Here is a 22232-nt window from a genome sequence, read left to right on the forward strand (position 1 = left end):
AATCAGGTTAATCAAGTTATTAAGTTAATCAGGTTAATCAAGTTATTAAGTTAATCAGGTTAATCAAGTTATTAAGTTAATCAGGTTAATTAAGTTATTAAGTTAATCAAGTTATTAAGTTAATCAGGTTAATCAAGTTATTAAGTTAATCAGGTTAATTAAGTTAATCAGGTTAATCAAGTTATTAAGTTAATCAGGTTAATCAAGTTATTAAGTTAATCAAGTTAAGTTAATCAGGTTAATCAAGTTATTAAGTTAATCAGGTTAATCAAGTTATTAAGTTAATCAAGTTATTAAGTTAATCAGGTTAATCAAGTTATTAAGTTAATCAGGTTAATCAAGTTATTAAGTTAATCAGGTTAATTAAGTTATTAAGTTAATCAGGTTAAGTTAATCAGGTTAATCAAGTTATTAAGTTAATCAGGTTAATCAAGTTATTAAGTTAATCAAGTTATTAAGTTAATCAGGTTATTCAAGTTATTAAGTTAATCAGGTTAATCAAGTTATTAAGTTAATCAAGTTATTAAGTTAATCAGGTTATTCAAGTTATTAAGTTAATCAGGTTAATCAAGTTATTAAGTTAATCAGGTTAATCAAGTTATTAAGTTAATCAGGTTAATTAAGTTAATCAGGTTAATCAAGTTATTAAGTTAATCAGGTTAATCAAGTTATTAAGTTAATCAGGTTAATTAAGTTAATCAGGTTAATCAAGTTATTAAGTTAATCAGGTTAATCAAGTTATTAAGTTAATCAGGTTAATTAAGTTATTAAGTTAATCAGGTTAATTAAGTTATTAAGTTAATCAAGTTATTAAGTTAATCAGGTTAATTAAGTTAATCAGGTTAATCAAGTTATTAAGTTAATCAGGTTAATCAAGTTATTAAGTTAATCAAGTTAAGTTAATCAGGTTAATCAAGTTATTAAGTTAATCAGGTTAATCAAGTTATTAAGTTAATCAAGTTAAGTTAATCAGGTTAATCAAGTTATTAAGTTAATCAGGTTAATCAAGTTAGTAAGTTAATCAGGTTAATCAAGTTATTAAGTTAATCAGGTTAATTAAGTTAATCAGGTTAATCAAGTTATTAAGTTAATCAGGTTAATCAAGTTATTAAGTTAATCAAGTTATTAAGTTAATCAGGTTATTCAAGTTATTAAGTTAATCAGGTTAATCAAGTTATTAAGTTAATCAAGTTATTAAGTTAATCAGGTTAATCAAGTTATTAAGTTAATCAGGTTAATTAAGTTAATCAGGTTAATCAAGTTATTAAGTTAATCAGGTTAATCAAGTTATTAAGTTAATCAAGTTATTAAGTTAATCAGGTTAATCAAGTTATTAAGTTAATCAAGTTATTAAGTTAATCAGGTTAATCAAGTTATTAAGTTAATCAGGTTAATCAAGTTATTAAGTTAATCAAGTTATTAAGTTAATCAGGTTAATCAAGTTATTAAGTTAATCAGGTTAATCAAGTTATTAAGTTAATCAGGTTAATCAAGTTATTAAGTTAATCAGGTTAATCAAGTTATTAAGTTAATCAGGTTAATCAAGTTATTAAGTTAATCAAGTTATTAAGTTAATCAGGTTAATCAAGTTATTAAGTTAATCAGGTTAATCAAGTTATTAAGTTAATCAGGTTAATCAAGTTATTAAGTTAATCAGGTTAATCAAGTTATTAAGTTAATCAGGTTAATTAAGTTATTAAGTTAATCAGGTTAATCAAGTTATTAAGTTAATCAAGTTATTAAGTTAATCAGGTTAATCAAGTTATTAAGTTAATCAGGTTAATCAAGTTATTAAGTTAATCAAGTTATTAAGTTAATCAGGTTAATCAAGTTATTAAGTTAATCAGGTTAATCAAGTTATTAAGTTAATCAGGTTAATTAAGTTAATCAGGTTAATCAAGTTATTAAGTTAATCAGGTTAATCAAGTTATTAAGTTAATCAGGTTAATTAAGTTAATCAGGTTAATCAAGTTATTAAGTTAATCAGGTTAATCAAGTTATTAAGTTAATCAGGTTAATCAACTTATTAAGTTAATCAGGTTAATCAACTTATTAAGTTAATCAGGCTTCAACTAGTTTTTTTGTGTTTAACAAGTTTAACCTAAAACTTTTAATCAGTTTGAGTTGAGATGACTAGAAATGTTAACTTGATTCAACATAAAATGCGAGTAGGAAGATTTTTTTCTACCATTTTTTTTTAAATGAAATGACTCTTGTCTCTATTCTGCAAACTTTAACTAAACGCTGATGCATTCAAATAAACAATGAGAACGCTTTAATATTTCTAATTCATTTTGTCATGAACATCCTAATGCATTCACTCTAAAATTATTGTTGCTTGTTGTTCAAACTGCTCATTTAAAATGAGTTGAATCAACAAAATTCTTGAGTTTTTTTGGGGCAAGCTAAATGTTTTATGTTCAATCCACATAAATTTGTGAAAACAATTACGTTAACAAAATCGATTAGTGTTGGGACAACATAAAGGAATTGTGTGGAACCCAGCATTTTTACAGTGTTTGGTCAAATGCATGTAGCAAAGAAAGAATACTCCAGTGTGTGGGTTTTCTCATGCATGCTGAACAAGTCATGGAGAACCGCACATATTTTCCAGGTGTGCGTGTTAGACATGATAAGCTGAAATTCTCAGATAATGGTTTGTGATTAAAAGGCACAGACCTTCTTCCCCTGTGAGCCCTCTGGACCGATGTCACCCTGTGGTCCTGGTAAGCCCTGCAGGGGAGACGTGAAATTGTATGTTACAAGCACAGTTACATCCACACCCACTGTCCTGGGTTATATGCAAACCAATTACCCACACCAATGAAAAACCACTTGATATGTTTATTTGGAGCTAGTGATGTCAAAACATAATGAATTAACACACTGTATGTAACATTATATTTCATTTGATATATTGGGTAGTTAAAGTTGTTTATTTTGCTAGCCCACACTATAATTATTTAGGGTGAGTAATGAATCAATCCAAGTGAATCCATTGGGGAAAAAAGTGAATATATCCAGCCTCCAATGGTAAAAATTTGTTCTATTTTTTATACTTCATGAAAACAGTCTGCAGAAACACTTGATTGACATTCTTCATTTGTATGTGTCATCAGAGGGGGAAAGTCCCGCCCATTAGTGACAATCTCTCCCTCATTAGCATAAACAGCCCTGAGTGTGAAGCAGCCATCTGCCATTAGAGTTTTGAATCTTCCGCTATGCTGACACATACAGTAGGCTCCACCCTCTTCTGAAAAGACCATAATCTCATTTGAATTTAAAGCAACAGTCATCAAAACGGCACAATTTGGATCAAAGCATGAAAGGGGCAGTTTCAAAGAGTTATAAATCACTATTTGTAGGCTGAAACTTAACATAAACACTCTTGGGACATCAGAGACTTAATTTACACTTTGTAAAAAGGGGCATTTACATGTGCATTGTCAGTCTATTAAGCATAAGTGGGTTAAGAATGTGCATATAAACAAATAAGGCTCAATCCCAATTCTACCCCTTAGCCCTTCCCCTTACCCCTACCCCTCGTTTTGCACGTGCCCGTGAAGGGGTAGTGGTGTCCCAATTGTCTTTAGCTTGAAGGTGTAGGGCTAAGGCCAAGGGGTATACACCCCTTCAAATGAAGATTTTTCAGGACCACACTCGAAACCAAGGGGTAAGAAAATTTGGTCCCACTTTATATTTACATTTACATTTACATTTAGTCATTTAGCAGACGCTTTTATCCAAAGCGACTTACAAATGAGGAATATTAAGTGTCCTTAACTACTATGTACTTACACAGAAACTAATAATTCATTACAATGTATTTATTGTGTAAATACATGTATTTACTGTGTACTTATGCTTGATTAAATACTTGTATGTAATAACATCTGTAATTAAATTCTGTAAATACATTTGTAAATACACTGTTGACCATCCCTTACACCTTAACCCGCCCTTAAACCTACCCATACCGCCAAACCTGTCCATAACTCTACCCCTATCCCAACTCAAGAGCAACACAAGTGTTCTCAAATACATTATGAACACAGTAACTACATTGTATTTATTTTTTGTTGCAAGTACATAGTAGTTAAGGACACTTAATATAAAGTGGGACCAAAAATTTCCCAGAATAGACCAGCCACAGTTGCACCCGGAAGAAAGGAGATCCACAAATTAGTATTTTTTGTCATTATTACGAACTTTTACAACAAATAAACACATGTTTTTAATATATTCATAACCGCGTTCATGTTTTACCATCATGTTTAAAAAAAAAAAAAAACCCCGCTAAATTTCACGATCTAAAATCCCTAATAGTAACTCTTGTACAGCAGTTCCACAACATTTTGACACTCGATGGCACTGGAATACCCTGTCAGAAAGGTCTAGTGGCTGTCAATGAGCTTTTTACAGTGTCTGCTATATTGTTAATGTTGTTTTTGGTGTGTTTACATGATGAATATGGCCACTGTGTAAATACACAGTATAGTTATGATCTTATTGCCACATTTGATCATCATGATAACATTATATATGCCCTCAGTGATTTACTTAAGATAAATACCAAAAAATAGCACAACTGGAATAACTACAGCAGTCGCCATCGTCTGATCTCATATGAAGCAAGAGATTGCGATGACTAACGTGTGCAGGTGCTGTAGTGCTGAATAAAATAAATAGTCATTAGCTGTGTTTCTATCTAGCTATTTGTATGTGCATTTTGGATATGCAAATAAAAAATGATTGATGGAAACATGATGCACATTTTGAATATGCGTATAAAAAATTAGGACAAACTTTTTAATTAATAAGAAAAGATGCGCATAAACTACGATGGAAACACTTTTACTGAACAAATTCCAGTGTGCGCATTAAGAAAGCCATGTGATTTTGTTATAAGAGATCGTGTGGTGATAAAAATGTGTGTGAATTGATAAACCAGCAGGCTGAGCACATTTTGGCTTGTTTTGGTCATTTGCATTAACCATTACAGTATTAGTATTATTATATTATTAATTACCGCCACCACACATTCATTGCTTGTCAGCACACATGTCTTCTGAGGTGCAAGTAATTTATTAAATAAGGAAAAGATTGACGCAGCTTCTCCTACCGCAGCAATTTTCATTTTTACTGTTGATATTTGGCGCCAGTTAATAAGGAAGTGATCATTTTGTTTTCTTTGACTCAGTAGAAACGCTTTATTTGTATGTCTTTTATGCAATATTCCAGTTTTGCGCATTCAATACGCATCTTTGGATGGAAACATAGCTACTGTCATCATGCCAAAAGAAAGACAAACAACAAAGAAATTAGTTACTAAAAGTATTGAAAATGAGTTGAAGAAAAAAATCTCTGTTAAACAGCACTGGGGAAGTATTTTGAAAAAGTATTCAAATTAATAATAATTTTGTCGTCAACTGTGTATTTTGGGAAAAAAAATCGAAATCACACCCACCTGCAGACCTCTGGACCCTTGAGTTCCAACTGGACCTTCAGGACCCTATTAGATGATACCACAATAACGTATTAAAACATGTATTATTGTGATTGTGTCCAATATTCAAGGAGTCTGAAGTTTGACTTTAAACGTCTGAAGTTTAACGCACTCGGTCTCCTTTGATTCCCGGAGTCCCACATTCTCCTCTTTCCCCCTGTGGACATTCAAGAGAAGATGACAGTCTCATATATTTGTGTGATTTAACAGAATTAAACGATGGGAACGGGTGCAGGGATTTAGTACCTGCTCTCCTTTGTAGCCTGGTTTCCCCTGAGATCAAAACAGTCAGACATTAATATTTTTAAACGGTAATATCTCAATCATTTGCATCTTCAGTGATGTAAAGTGGTCAATGACATCTGACACTTTTGTCTAGGTAAAAGAAATATAATAATGCAGACTGTACCTGCCTGAAATTTTACATTTTCAGGAGTAAAAACGTTATGTATGCATGTATGTACAAATTAATTTATATTAGTGCTGTCAAACCATTAATCACAATTAATCGCATTCAAAATCAAAGTTTATATTTTCAAAACATTGCATAACGTGTATATTTTTGTGTATATAAGGATAAACTCACACTATGCTATCCGAACTGTGCCCAGGCCTGTTTCCCGGATCGTTTGAGAAGTGTGAGTGCTCTGAATTGGGCTCAGGCACGGTTCAGTTGGAAGAGGGGTGCCTGAGCACGGTTCACTTGGGCTCAGGCGCAGTATGCTTGTAGTGTGAATGCAAAGCGAGCCTGAGCCCAAAACTGAAGACGAGACGTGACTTTTAAGGGACTGTTTCAAATGGATTTATTAATCATTCTTACTGTTTAATGAACACAAACTGTCGTAGATTATTAAAGATGCCAACCCCTCATGACAGCTGCACCTTTAGCAAACCTCCCAATTCCTGCAGCACGAGGACTTTATGATTGTTTATGATCATCAAAAGTGGCTGATCGATATAACGATATAAAAAAATCTCCACTATGCTGAGCGAGAGCGCTTACTGAACACCGCATCATCGATGACATAAGCATGCTCAGGCCCGAATGCAATGTGAGTGCGGGCCGTCGGGGGAGATGGGAGGGGGGACAAGCATGCTTTGGCCGGTTCAAGGCAACTGTACATAGTGTGGGTACTCCCTAAATATAGTCATGAATATTTTGTATAAAATATTTGTATATAAATAAATTTATATACTTAGAAATAATAAAATATATATAAATATATAGGTAAATATATTTTATTTGTATGTTTTTGTATTTTATGTACAGTATTATACATTTATACATAAATATACACAGTGCACTTGTATATATTATGTAAAAACAAACTTTTATCTTGGATGTGATTAATCGCGATGAATGATTTCACAGCACTAATTTATTTATTTAAACCATTTTAAGTAGTTAATTTAAGTAAATATTTTAACAATTAATGTTAATGTTATAGTAAAACAACAACAATAAGAAAAAAAAATGTAATCAAAAAACAGAAAACCATTTTGCTATCACTTGAGTTGAAAATCATAAAACAGGAAGTGACATCACGATGGCTCCGTATAACCCTCATGGTCAAAGCTTGTTTTTAAAATATTTGATATTAATTATCTTTAATGATTTTTCATACATTTTACATTCAATTATATCCTGCAATAGTTACCTTAAACACCATTTCTAGCAAGCTTATCCCACTAAAATGTAGTTTTTTTTGGTGTAAAATGATGTACTTAGGTTGATTCTGTACTATAAAACTGTACTTTTTATTCAAATAAAACGTAATATATATCTCACCTCTGAACCGTCTCGACCAGGAAGTCCACTTAAACCAGCTTCACCCTAACAAGAACACAAAAAACATCTTTCATTCTGCTCAATCTGAGTAAATGTACTGTTTTTGGTCAAACAACAAAAAAATAAGGTGCAGAATCTTGGTGTTACTCTGGAGTCAGATCTGAGTTTCAGTAGTCATGTCAATGCAGTTAGTAAATTAGCATACTATCATCTCAAAAACATTGCAAGAATCAGATGCTTTGTTTCCAGTGAAGACTTGGAGAAACTTGTTCATGCTTTTATCAGCAGCAGGGTGGATTACTGTAACGGCCTCCTCACTGGCCTTCCCAAAAAGACAGTCAGACCGTTGCAGCTCATCCAGAACGCTGCGGCCAGAATTCTGACCAGAACCAGGAAATCAGAGCACATCACACCTGTCCTCAGGTCTTTGCACTGGCTCCCAGTCACATTTAGAATAGATTTTAAAGTATTATTACTGGTCTATAAATCACTAAATGGCCTAGGACCTCAATACATTACAGATATGCTCACTGAATACAAACCTAACAGATCACTCAGATCTTTAGGATCAAATAGACTAGAAAATCCAAGAGTTCAGTCAAAGCAGGGTGAATCTGTTTTCAGCTACTGTACCCCTTGCTGCTGGAATCAGCTCCCAGAAATGATCAGATGTGCTCCAACATTAGGCACATTCAAATCAAGACTGAAAACACATCTGTTTAGCTGTGCCTTTACTGAATGAGCACTGTGCTACGTCCAACAGATCGCACTATTATGCTTTTCTCTTATTTTTAATTCTTTTATAACACATTTTATCTGCTTTTATTCTTATTTATTTTATTTTAATTTTTTTTTACCATTTTTTTATTTGTTTTTATTTTTCTTATACTTTTATTCCTGTTTATGTAAAGCACTTTGAATTGCCACTGTGTATGAAATGTGCTATATAAATAAACTTGCCTTGCCTTGCCTTGTATATATGAAATTTAAAGCAGAAATATGAAAATACTATGACACAACATCAATCGGCATCTCAGCACATTTCCCTTGTACATTCACAAAAGACAGACAGCTGTAGTAAGATAAAATGCTGACCTTTTGACCTTTGGCCCCAGGAGTTCCGTCCTCACCTGGACGACCCTTCTTTCCCTGCAGGAAACAAAAAACAGGAGAAAGCGAATTAATTCCACTCACAAATTCAGCTTATTATGTGAAAAATTAGCTCATACAGTTTCACTGCAGTTTACTAGACTCGCAGCACTAACCAATCACTAAACACATAACAGTTTGAGTTTGTTAATTTATTCATTCATTCGTTTTCTTTTCGGATTAGTCCCTTTATTAATCAGAGGTTGCCACAGTGGAATGAACCGCCAACATATCCAGCATATGTTTTACGCAGTGGATGCCCTTCCAGCTGCAACCCATCACTGGGAAACATCCATACACACTCATTCACACACATACACTACGGCCAGTTTAGCTTCACCTATACTGCATGTCTTTGAACTTGCCAACTGACCCAGCCGAGACTCGAACCAGCGACCTTCTTGCTGTGAGGCGATTGTGTTAGCCTCTGCGCCACTGTGATGCCAGAGTTTGTTAATTAAATAATATTATTCATGTTTTATTATAGTATGTTTTAATCTTCTTAATAACATTTTAAGATATTTTTATATTTAAGATACATTTAACAGATATTAGTGTCTTTTTTCTTCTAGTTTGACTATTTTTAGTACTTATTTGGTTCCATGTAGTTGTTGAGGCTATGTTCTAATTTCTGTTTAATATTTTAATATATATATTTTTTTATATTCAGTTGTGTTTTAAATATAGTTTTAATTAATAACAATACTGGTGTATGTTTCTATCCTAGAAATCCTATCCTTTTATCCTATTTGAGAATAAAAAGCAAATCTGGCAATACATTTATTTATTTATTTATTTATTTATTTATTTATTATTATTATTTTTTTTTGACTTTTTAAGTTTGTTTTTAACAATTGAATTGTAAATAATTTTTTAGTTTTGTTTTTTTAAGTTCATGCATTATGGCTTGGCGAGTGGATGTTTATGAGGTGTTAACAGTACATAAATTATATGATGTTATCATATTTCCTAATCTTTTTAATTAGTTTTATTTTATTACATTTGTTTTTAAGCCAATGATCTAATTTTCAATCATTCATTTTCTTTTCGGCTTAGTCTCTTTATTAATCAGGGGTCGCCACAGCAGAATGACCGACCAACTTATACAGCACATGTTTTATGCAGCGGATGCCCTTAGAGCCACAACCCAGTACTGGGAAACACCCATACACTCTTGAATAGACTACGGCTAATTTACCTTATTAATTTACCTGCACCACATGCCTTTGGACTGTAGGGGAAACCGGAGCACCCGGAGGAAACCCACGCCAACACGGGGTGAACATACAAACACAGAAATGCCAACTGACCCAGCAGGAGCTCGAACCAGCAACTTTCTTGCTGTGAGGCGATCGTGCTACCCACTGCGCCACCGTGATGCCATGATCTAATTTGTGTTACACTAGCTAGCTACACTGCAAAAAGCGATTAGTCATTTTACTTTCAGAAAAAGTAAACTTATTGTAACTTGTAAATGTTAAGGTGACTTAATTTTATAATTATACACAGTTCATTTACTTAATGTAAAGGTAACGGGTTTACTCACTTTTTTAAATAAAGTCAAATAATCACTTTTTACATTTTGCAAGCAAAACCAAATCTAGTTTAGTTTTTTGGCTTTTATTTTTCATTTCTGGTTTAGTAATTAACTAATCGTTAGTAATTTAGTAATTATATTTCAGTTTTAGGGATTTTAGTAGTTCCACCGGTTGCCAGTCCAATATTTATTAAACCTTTTTCCCCAAGTTCCTCCATAATTGTTGAACAATCACAAGTTTTTTTTAAATCCAGTGTTATATACCAATGGAGTATTTATACCATGCCATGCTTGACAATAATCTGGAGTATCAGTTCATTCAGCAGCTGGTCAGCAATAATTGCTTCTGTCACGACACAGAACAGAGTTCAGCTAATGAGAGCAATTACTGCAGCCTGTAATTGACACTCATGGGAATGTGAGGAATCTCTGAGAGGCCAAAGCACCTGGATAATAATGGTTTGGCGTCTGTCATTGAACAACTGACTTTAACATGATCCTCCCTTTTACTCCAGGCCAGGAAATGAACTTTTCCATTGAGCTGGAATATTAATGGCAGGGAATTGATTTCTAGAAGCATTTTACATTTTAGTATTGAAGGGGAATGTTTATAATTGTCAATGTTAGGTGTGTCTGTGTTGTCTTCAAAGTCCGTGGGACATCCAAATTCACAATGTTCATTTTGCTAGTGCACATTGTTACTCTCTAGGTGAACAATTTTACATGCAGGTTAATCCACTAAAAAAAATAAGTTTGTTTTGGTAATCTTCAATAAATGTCTGATCATTTGCTTCTGCATTTCTAGGGGCGGTCCTTCTTTGATGTCAGTTTTGATGGCTTCAGACACAATATTCGTAACCACGCCCCTCTTATTGTTAGTTTGCTTAGAGGCAATGATGTGCAAAAATAAAGCCCCGCCCTCTACTCAATATTCAGTTTCAGTTGGATTACATCAACACACTGAAATAAAAGTCTCAGCAACTTCTGTTTCACACTGACTTTAAAGTCAAATATTTCATTTAAACTATTCACTTCATTCAATTATAATTATAAAAAAAATTGCTAATCCAATTCGAGTAATTTAATGTTGAGCGTCAGTTAGATATTTGCATGTTCCTATAGTGATGCTGTTTTAGGCACATTATTGTTCTTAAAACGAAACGGTAAATGCTGACATAGTAATACAATAGCTCTATAAATTTGATGGGTTGTTTGAATACAACCTTGGGTCAAATTTGTACACACAAATACACTGGATTAAAAATTGTAATTTAAATTTTAACTGCAAAAAAATCAACCCAACTTGGGTTTGTCTATATTTGACCATAAAAACAACCCAGCATTTGTTTAAGTGATTGTAATGCCACGCCAGCAGAGGGAGCCCTCGCCCGACTACTGACTCAGCTCCGCTCAATCTGTGGCTACTTCCTGTTTGTGCTGTATTTCAGTGAGTGCTCAGGTCATGCTTCTTGGTGAAGTATTGCCAGTGTACCTGTCGTACCAAGCGTAGTTCCTAGTGACTTTCTTGACTGCATTTCTGTGTATGACCCTGCCTGTCTTGACCACGTACGTTCTCTGTGTTTGCCCTTCTGATCTGTTTTAGACTGATTGTTGTTGCACTGATCCTCTGCCTGCATTATTACTACGTTTTCTGGATTTGCCCCTTTGCTTGTCGCTTGGTTTGGACTGCTTTTCTGTTACCGACTATTTGCCTGTTCATGCGTTGATGTCTCTGTCTCACCCTTTTAATAAACTTCCGCTCATGGATTCAAACAAAGCCTCAGCCTCCTCGTTACAGAGATGTTTAACAGAGCTTCCTAAATATTTTTTTTTTCCAGAAAAAGTCTTGTTTTTTTTAGTTTGACTCTTATAAAAACAATATATATTACCTTGGGTCAAATTTGGACAAACAAATCCACTGGAAAATTAAAAATAGTAAATTTTGTTATTTAAATTTAAATTTTAACTGCAAAAAAATCAACCTAACATTGGGTTTGTCTATATTTGACCATAAAAACAACCCAGCATTTTTTAAGAGTGCATTTTAGTTATGCATTACTAGAAGTTTTTTTTAAATAACAACACATTTTATCCAATAAATCTGAACTTGCTCGGTAAATTAATTCATCGATTTATTGTATTAACAGTGGTCCCTCGCCATTATGCGGTTCACCTTTCACGGTCTCGCAGTTTTGCAGATTTTCATTGTGCTATTTGACATGCTTTTTTTTAATACAGAGCATTGTGTTCTGCGTCCTGATTGGCTGTAGACCATTGTCAATCAATCTCCTCCGTGTCATGTCTCCAGTAAATGAATGTGTTCAGCTTGCCAAATTGACTTACATCTTCAATCGCTAGCAGTGTGACTCAAGTGCTGTACTGTATGTTTGCTCCCCAACAAACCCCACAATGTCGATGAAACATTCTACACCTTCAAAGGCACCCATGGTAGTACCCAAAAGACAGGAAAATGCTAACCATCGCACAAAAAATTAGAGTGAAGGTAGAAGGTAGAGTGAGTTGAGTGTTTAAATGAGAGAAAAGTGTGAAAATGTTAATGCCTATCTGAGAAAATAGTGTAGTGATGCATTTTACAGCCTTAAAACCCCCGATTGTAAAAAATAAAGCGGACTACTTCGCGGATTTCACCTATTGCAGGCTATTTTTAGAACATAACTCCCACGATTAATGAGGGACCACTGTATATCAAGTAGAAATTCTGAAAATCCTAATAATTTGCAAACAGAAACACCTCAACTATGTGCAATTAAAGTAATACAGTTAAAGTAATACAATATGTACAGCTGAAGGCAAAATTATTAGTCCTCATGTGAAATTTGAATAAATTTCCGAGCATTTGTTTAAGTGATTGTAATGCCACGCCAGCAGAGGGAGCCCTCGCCCGACTACTGACTTGGCTCCGCTCAATCTGCGGCTACTTCCTGTTTGTGCTTTATTTCAGTGAGTGCTCAGGTCATGCTTCTTGGCGAAGTATTGCCAGTGTACCTGTCGTACCAAGCGTAGTTCCTAGTGACTTTCTTAACTGCATTTCTGTGTATGACCCTGCCTGTCTTGACCACGTACGTTCTCTGTCTTTGCCCTTCTGATCTGTTTTAGACTGATTGTTGTTGCACTGATTCTCTGCCTGCATTATTACTACGTCTTCTGGATTTGCCCCTTCGCTAGTGGTGGGCAAAGCGAGGCTTCACAAAGCACTGAAACAGTTGAAGCAAATGTGTCGAAGCTTCGAAACGTTTCGAAACCCCTCTCTACGGTGACACCTAGTGGTCATTTTTTATGTATTGCACTGGAACAGCTTCAGCAAAGAACAACTGAGCAGATTGAGGTATTAAACCCCACTTTGTAAGACTGAACCCTCAAGTGATATAATGGAGTGGTTAGGGTTCCTGACTACCATGTGGGGATTGTTGGTTCAAATCCAGGCTGATATAGCGGATTTGAAATGTTTTAATATCAGTTTAAGTGTCTTTGTTCGTGCATAGTTCGGTTTCAACATTGGTCTGACATCCGAATAAACACTTTGTGAATAAATATGGCTTGTTTTGGTCATAAAACAGGGCTGTTGATAGATCAGATACAGTTGTGGACAGAAGTTAACAAGAATTATTTATATTATTCAATAAATTTCCCATTTATTGTATTTTATGAACGTCTACCCCAACCCTAAACCCAACCATGTATAAATATTAATTATTGTTTTACATTTACAAAAATTATGCTCTAAATTGATTGCGTATCTGCAGCTGTATCCTATCTAGAGTACACCATAACAGTAACATGATTAAAATACTTAAAATCATGATTTTGGAGTATTTGTACAAGTCGGGAATCGAACCCAAAAGTCATTTGAAGCCTGGAACAACACGCATATGGACGGTCCACTAGGTCAAACGAGACAGAAATTTTCAACTGACCCTGTCAGTCAAATGCAGATTCTCCAGGTCTCGAAACGCTTCTGAACTGATCAATGCTTTGAATCGCTTTAGTCACGTGACCAGGTGTTTCGAAACACTTCAGTCACGTGACCAGGTGTTTCGAAACACTTCAGTCACGTGACCAGGTGTTTCGAAACACTTCAGTCACATGACCAGGTGTTTCGAAACACTTCAGTCACGTGACCAGGTGTTTCGAAACACTTCAGTCACGTGACCAGGTGTTTCGAAACACTTCAGTCACATGACCAGGTGTTTCGAAACACTTCAGTCACGTGACCAGGTGTTTCGAAACACTTCAGTCACATGACCAGGTGTTTCGAAACACTTCAGTCACATGACCAGGTGTTTCGAAACACTTCAGTCACATGACCAGGTGTTTCGAAACACTTCAGTCACATGACCAGGTGTTTCGAAACACTTCAGTCACATGACCAGGTGTTTCGAAACACTTCGAAACTGGGTGTTTCGGATCATGCTTCGGTACAGTGTTTCGAAACACTTGCGCTTCGGGATCTCGACACTGTGTCGAAACATCAGTTTCACGTCAGCCATCCCTACCCTTCGCTTGTCGCTTGGTTTGGACTGCTTTCCTGTTACCGACTATTTGCCTGTTAATACGTTGATGTCTCTGTCTCACCCTTTTAAGAAACTTCCGCACATGGATTCAAACAAAGCCTCAGCCTCCTCGTTACAGAGATGTTCAACAGAGCTTGCTAAAATATAATTTTTTTCCAGAGAAAGTCTTGTTTTTTTTAGTTTGACTCTAATAAAAACAATATTTTAAGGTCAATATTATTAGCTATAGAATAAAACACTGTTGTCCAACAACTTACCTAAAATAAGTTATCTAGTTAACCTAATTAACCTACTGTAGTTAAGCATTTAAATTGCACAAAGCTGAAAACTATAATCTTGAAATATTAATATACTGTATAAATATATATTATATACTGTCATCATGGCAAGGACTCAATAAACTAGTTATTAAAACCAGTACTGTATGTTTACAAATGTGTTTAAAAAAAAAGCACTTGGGAAATATCTGAAATAGAATACAAATTTAACAGGAGGGCTAATAATTTAGGGCTAATATATTTCACTGTCTCTGTTAACTCAACGGCAGGTGTGCACAGCAAAACCGTAAATTCTGAACACTTAAGTATTTTGAACGTCAAGGTTTTTCAGTCACAACATGCAATTAGTTTCTCTTCACTTTCAACAAACTAAAGCTTTTTCTTTTTTTGAGGAATCTTATTTAGTGTTTTCCCCTAGGTAGTGCTGAGGGGTCCTGACAAAGACGATAATTATCCTGACTTTTACAAAGCAAAGCAGTTATCCAAAATGTCAGAATCGTGTCTTCCCTACTGTTGACATTCCTTAAAGCAATCCAAACTTCTTTGGAAGAGAAAAAAAAAAGGAGGAGAAAAAAATGTGCCTTTGGGCTTGTGTGGAAACAGAAAATACTTACCGCTGGGCCACTGGGTCCTCGCTCGCCCTTCTCACAAGCACACTTCTGGGACAGAGGACACTGAATATAAAGAAAAGAGTAATGGAAACATCTTGGTTTAGATGGGATTTAGGGTGAGGAAAATATGGATTCTGGTATGAAAATCATTGTTATTTTATTAAATAACCAAAAATAACATGTTTGTATTGGTGGTTTATGAGGACTCTCTATAGGCGTAATGTATTTTATACAGTAAAAAGCACTTGCATATGACCTTACCGACCCTATACCCCTAAACCCAGGGGTTAATTTGAGCCGGATCTTGCTGGATCCTGTTCTGGAAAATGTCAGATATTTGTGTTTTGCAGTAACTGGCATTAACTTGTGTGTGTGTGTGTGTGTGTGTGTGTGTGTGTGTGTGTGTGTGTGTGTGTGTGAGTGCAAGCGAAGGCTGTGTGGATTGTGTGTGCATGCATACACGCATTACAGTAGTCACTAGTCACCATGCGCAAGTTAAAGCAAAAGTCACATTTAACTATTGGCCCTCAACAATATTTTCAGCCAATCAGCTTTCTTATGTTTACAATCACTCTCATTGGTTGGTGACTGTTTTGTGCACAGTGAGCAGCGAAAATAAATAATGCCATAGTGGCCTGCCTAAATAATATTTGTATTTTCAAAATGGGTGAGAGGCGTTGCAGTCACGCATATTTTAGTTTTTTAAAACCACGAGTAAATCTGATTATGAGCCTGATCAAACGAGATCAAGAGAAGATGAAACTGCGCAAATGTATCAGGATAGCGGGAGAAAGAAGCAAAGCTTTTTTGTCAAAAGACCCTGTTAAATATGATATTTAAGCATTTTGAATTATGAGAACACGAGGCATGTCACCATAAACCACCTAAATAGAGTACAACTAGATCACAATCATGTCATATTAATGTATGTCCTTGTAAACCACCAAACCAGTACACACACATGCTTATACATATACATATACATATACATATACATATACATATACAAGGACTCTCCATAGGCATGATGTATTTTATACTGTAAAAAATGCTCACTAAATTTGACAAAGTTTTGAATGTCAAAACATACAGTTAAGTGTGATTTTAAAGCATTTGGAATTGCAAGGACACAAATAATGTCCTGGTAAACAATCAAATACTCCTAAGTACTACTAAGTCTTACCCATGTCATTATACAATGGAGTGTCCTCATAAACCACATGAACAAGTACACACACAAACAACTATAAAAATCATACATTTTTATCATGATTTACAGACAATGCCTGCTGAAATGTTTTATGTTGTGCTAAAATAGTTTATACATGCCAAATATTTAGGACAATTCTGTTTGGTTGATTACAAATTAAAAGACTGGATCAAAAAAAAGATTAATTAACCAATTGTCATTTAATATTTTTATTCTTTGCTACTATCCTTTAATCCAGGGGTCACCAAACTTGTTCCTGGAGGGCCGGTGTCCTTCAGATTTTAGCTTCAACCCTAATCAAACACACCTGAACAAGCTAATCAAGGTCTTACTAGGTATTTTTGAAACAATCAAGCAGGTGTGTTGAGGCAAGTTGGAGCTAAACCCTGCAGGGACACCGGCCCTCCAGGACCGTGATTGGTGATCCCTGCTTTAATCCATTAGGATTTACACATTTGTCTGCATTTAATCATATAGAATATCATAATATTTAGTACGATCACTTGTTCTTTTATACAGTGATGGAAGAAACCACTGAAAACTGAATTTATGATTTTCATTTGTGTGTTATTTATGTGAGTAAATCTTAATTTTCAGATGTTTCTGTAAAGTAATGGAGACACTTTCACATTTAAAATGAAATGTTTTCATTTCAATGATTCAAAATAATTAATCTTTAAGATTTTTATACTATAAAAAGGTGTCATGTTTTACACATTTTATGTTCAGTTTCACTGAAGACAATGCCAGTGTTTTATCTAAGAGCACTGTAAAAAAGCATTTAGTTTATAGGCTTTAAACATTTAGCAAACCCGTTGTATTTTGAAACTGGTAAGTTGACTGAACTTGCATATTTAAATTATGCACATAGTTCATTAACCTAATTTTAGTGCAAAATGTTCGCTCACTTTTTTTTTAAGTCAACCTTTTTTTGCACTTGTTTTGTAATTTTCTCTCTAATTTTCAAAGACAACAAATTAAAACATTAGTAGTAGTAGTGTTTTTCTAGAAAAAAGTTCTAAATGACAATAATTAAACTTTTAAGATGGGCGATGTTTAAAAATGAAGATTGTACTCAAACTCACACCAAACAAATGCAGCAGATTCAAACTACTCTGTTTTCACATAGCTGTATATTTTAAAAAGTTCTGGTCAAAATAAGTATGTTTTATTTCCATTACATAAAAATATCTTACGATTAATGGTGATATAACATTATTTCATCCATATTTTGACATTTTGGTAAACATTTAAAGTTGACACTTGCATTTGCTTTCTACATCAGATCAAGATATTTTAATATTATTTACTTACCCCATCGTTTGCCAGCTGAGCCTGTGTAGAGAAAAGAACAAGAAAAAAAAAATGAGATTCTGTCCTAACTATAGCTGGTGCATTAAATCAGAACATTTATTTGTTGCAATTTGGCAAACCTTTCAGTTATGTGGTTTTCCTAAACATTATATCAGCCCATATACGTTCTGCAAATCCCCCCAGAGCGATAAATGTGATTAAAGGAAGCATTATCATCTAACATGCCGAGTCCTGCTTTACACTGGAATAATATCAAAGTGTTTCTGCTCAAATGAGATAAATGAAACCTCCTTTAAATACATATCAGTGCAACAGTACGAACGACAACAAAGAGTGATGGAATATATAATCTCACATGCACGTCAGAAAAGCCACAACAGGACGTGTTGACTCTAATTATACTAAAAGAAGTGAGGAAAGGCTAATCGTCAGTCCCAAAACATGCGCTAGAAAACACAGCATAACTATTTTCTCTCATGTGTTTTCAAATACATGTTAAATAATAGGCCAGATGTGGTCAGCTGTAATGCACTGTAAAAAAAAAAAACCTGCTGCCTTAAATTTAGTTGAATCAAATTAACATTTCTAGTCATCTCAACTTCCATCAATAAATTTGACAAAAAACATTAAGTTAAATTTTTATAACTTAAAATATATAGTTGAAACCGCATTAACTTAACCAATATAATTAACTAATTAATTAATATTAACTATACCACTAACTATACTCTCTCAAAAAAATAAATAAATAAATAAATTGTAATGCTTCTGCTTCTTAGACTTTACACACCTGAAACTTGTCTATAGCACTTGTTCACTGCTGCTCTTATAGTTGTGTAAATTGCTTCCTTGTCCTCATTTGTAAGTCGCTTTGGTTAAAAGTGTCTGCTAAATGACTAAATGTAAATGTAAACTTATTTAAATTAAAGCAAACATAAAATATTTGTTGTCCTGACTTTCTGTTCATTACATTTTTAGGTATTCCGACATGTCCACCTCTAAAATTAACCTGATCAAAATAAAGCAGCAACCAGGCAATCAAGACAAAATAAGTATATCTGTTAAATTATACAACTTAATTTTATTGAGTTGACATGTTCAATTTAAATTTCTGCAAATCTTCTATGCTAAGGTGTGCAGATTATGCTTTATCTCGATTAAATGAGTGAAAAAAGATTCAAAAAGGTTATGAAGCAAAAGTGATGTATGTAGGTTTAAACAAATAATAAAACAATAAAAGTACAATAAATTATATAAAATATGTATTTTTTTGGACACAATTTCAAAGCAAAATATTGGGAGAAATTATATTCCAAATTTGAAGTTGATATCTCAAAAAGAAATCATTTTCCTTGGCCGCAGTACCAAACATCACCACTAGGTAAAATCCAATATTCATTGTTGACCATATAAGGGCGTCCATATTACATGTATGGAACTATATTTTTCATTCTTTTCACAATTTTTTTGTAAATTAGACATCAAATTGTGAAGTAGCCTTTAAAAACAAACGAAAACAAACAAAAGAACAATTGAGAAGTCAGGGACAATTGCATCACAAGCTGAGAAACTTTAGTTTTTAATTTCATAAGATTTAAAACATGTTCAGACCTTTCTTTTTCTAAAATTCGTTATTTTCTCTGGATCGCCCTACACTTGTCACTTCTTATTATTTAAGAGTGTTTTTTCTGGTTCTCCACAATAGAAATGCATGAACATTTCATGTCATTTAAAATGGCAAACAATGACTACATTTACATGGACATCAGTACAGTACATTTACAGAACATCAGTATTTACAAGAAAAAAATATGATTAAGGTGTCTACATGAGTGGCTTTTTGAATGTTTTTTTTCATGATTCTGTTTTACATTACAGCACATAATTTGATTAACATAATTGCGTCACAGCGCTATCCACATTTCCTTCAGAGTTTCATGTAGTTACACGTGTTTCATTTTTAATTTGCTGACTTTAACTCCAGTTTGGCACTTTCACTTTCATTCAGGAACATTTCATGCATGCCCTCGTGACAAACGAGATATTGGATGTGAGTATGAACTGCTGGAAGAGTGTTGTTTTAATGGAATTTGATACTGCACACCAAATGGGAAAAAAAACTCTGCATTTCACAATGCAGGTGTCTGTGGTCCTTCACTGACTCAGTGGTTGCAGAAAATAGTGTCATCCAGCTGTATGTGTATAGACTATCCTGTGGCAAAATGCGGCGAAAATCCTACATGACGGTAATAGTTAGATTGCGGTGTTTACATGTCTGTACTGCACTTCAATAATGCCACTAAAATAGGCATACTCCACTTGTCTTAATTCCATTTGTGTTTAGTTCGATTATGACTTCAGTCAGTCTAATCAAAAATCACTGTTTACATGGAGGACTGTTAATCAGAGTATTTTCTTAATTGCATTAAAACGGATTATTGGCGTCCATGTAAATGACTCAATGAGTCTTCGGAAAGCAACGTGTAGTTTGATATGTTTAATTTCCATGACTGAATAAACATTTTTGAGTCAAAATCACATAATCTGACACAGAGACTATCATAACAGACAGAAATATTGTGCAGTCTTAACCCGGCATAACTCTTGAACAAGCCCAGACAGAACCTGCAGACTTTTTGTATGTCCTGCAAAATGTATGGAATTCAGCAGAATGGATTTAAACATGGCACAAATTATTAAAAGAATCCACCAAAAAGCAAAGAAAAAAAAGAAAAACAACCTTTGATTTGTTTACAGTGTATCCAATTAAAATGATTACTTGTGAATCTCATTTTACTCATTTAAAGTACAATATATATCATGGTTTTCTGCTACATTCATTCCTCCATGGCGGGCGCCACACCAAAATTCATCTCGCCACAGCTACATTACAGCTTCTAATTCAAATCATTCAGTCGTTGTTTTTTTTAATAGCGAGTTATAATTGCACCAAAATGTATTAAAAGATAAATGAATTATGACAACGGGAACTTTTCTGTAATTGTAGTAGTGCTGTGCACTGTTTGTTTAACCTTTTAATGTGACGTGCTGACTGACTGAATGACCAACACAGTCTCACGGCAATTCGTAACTTTTTCATTTAGTGGCTAATTCGTATGAATTTGTACGATCTAATTTGTACAATTTAGTACGATTTGCTCATCCCCAATGAAGGTGGGGTTTAGGGGTGGGGTTAGGTGCCGCGCCTCCTTTTTAAAATCGTACAATTTCGTATGACTGAACTTGTATGAATTCGTCTGGCTGGACTGGACTGACAGGTGCGTGATGCGCGAGGCCAGCAAACATGACGAAGCTTTCAGTTAAGATGAACACAGTTTATATAAATATACTTTATTTATAAATAAAGGTCTGTGGTTTCGCTTGCAATGACTTTATCTTGCTGGAGTTTATAACCGTTTCACTTTACTTCAGGATGCATTAATGCCACTCTGTAGGTCTATTGGAGGCATTCATAAATATTCCTAGCAAATCTAATAAATGTTGGAGGCATACTCGTTACATGAACGCACTAAATCACATTTCAGCAGCATTTACTGGACTGTGCACAAGAAGATCTGCACTTGAGCAGCGTGTATTTGAGGGGGCGTGAAAAAGTTTTGTGGAAATTGGCGCGCAAACAGAGATCCGCATGCTTGTATTAGCTTGATCTCGACTTGTAATACTGCGCTCGCAACATTTGTCATTGAAATAATGCCATTGGTGGTTGATGGATCTGTGTAAAAGGCTGCCGCCACAGCTGGAAAAAATATTAGAAGAAACACTGTATATATACAGTACATATATATATATATATATATATATATATATATATATATATATATTATTTTTTCCAGCTGTGGCGGCAGCCTTTTACACAGATCCATCAACCATCATCCATTGGATATACTAAATTGGCCGTAGTGTATGAGTATGAATGAGTGCGTATGGATATTTCTCAGTACTGGGTTGCAGCTGGAAGGGCATCTGCTGCATAAAACAAATGCCGGATTAGTTGGTGGTTCATTCCGCTGTGGTGACCGCTGAAATAGAGACTAAGCTGAAGGAAAATGACTAAATGAATACTTTTATTTGGACTGTAAACGAATTTCTAAATAACTTTTTGGCCTTTGATGTAGTTTATTTTTAAATTGAAATCGAGTTAAACGTGATCAGAACTAAGGTAAGGAGCCTCCTTTTGACTTTTTTGAAACTTTAAGCTGAAAGCATGATCAAATTACCCAAAATAATGAACACACAAACTCCCAAGTGTCAGGAATGAGAAGAAAATGACCATTTCTATGAAAAT

At 34.3% G+C, this 22232-nt stretch overlaps 1 protein-coding gene across 1 annotated transcript in view; it reads right to left on the reverse strand.

The window, feature by feature from the left end:
- col28a2a (collagen, type XXVIII, alpha 2a) overlaps positions 1 to 22232 on the reverse strand; it is a 71250-nt gene that overhangs the window by 40310 nt on the left and 8708 nt on the right. Inside the window, exons 4-11 of the mRNA XM_056465927.1 lie at positions 17927 to 17947; positions 15406 to 15465; positions 8391 to 8444; positions 7296 to 7340; positions 5753 to 5779; positions 5619 to 5663; positions 5468 to 5512; positions 2680 to 2733 (exon numbers count right to left, since the gene is read on the reverse strand). Of these exons, the coding sequence (XP_056321902.1) occupies positions 2680 to 2733; positions 5468 to 5512; positions 5619 to 5663; positions 5753 to 5779; positions 7296 to 7340; positions 8391 to 8444; positions 15406 to 15465; positions 17927 to 17947 (351 nt within the window). The remainder of the gene's footprint in view (positions 1 to 2679; positions 2734 to 5467; positions 5513 to 5618; positions 5664 to 5752; positions 5780 to 7295; positions 7341 to 8390; positions 8445 to 15405; positions 15466 to 17926; positions 17948 to 22232) is intronic.

Source organism: Danio aesculapii, chromosome 9, assembly GCF_903798145.1.
Source record: "Danio aesculapii chromosome 9, fDanAes4.1, whole genome shotgun sequence".
Lineage (NCBI taxonomy): Eukaryota > Metazoa > Chordata > Actinopteri > Cypriniformes > Danionidae > Danio > Danio aesculapii.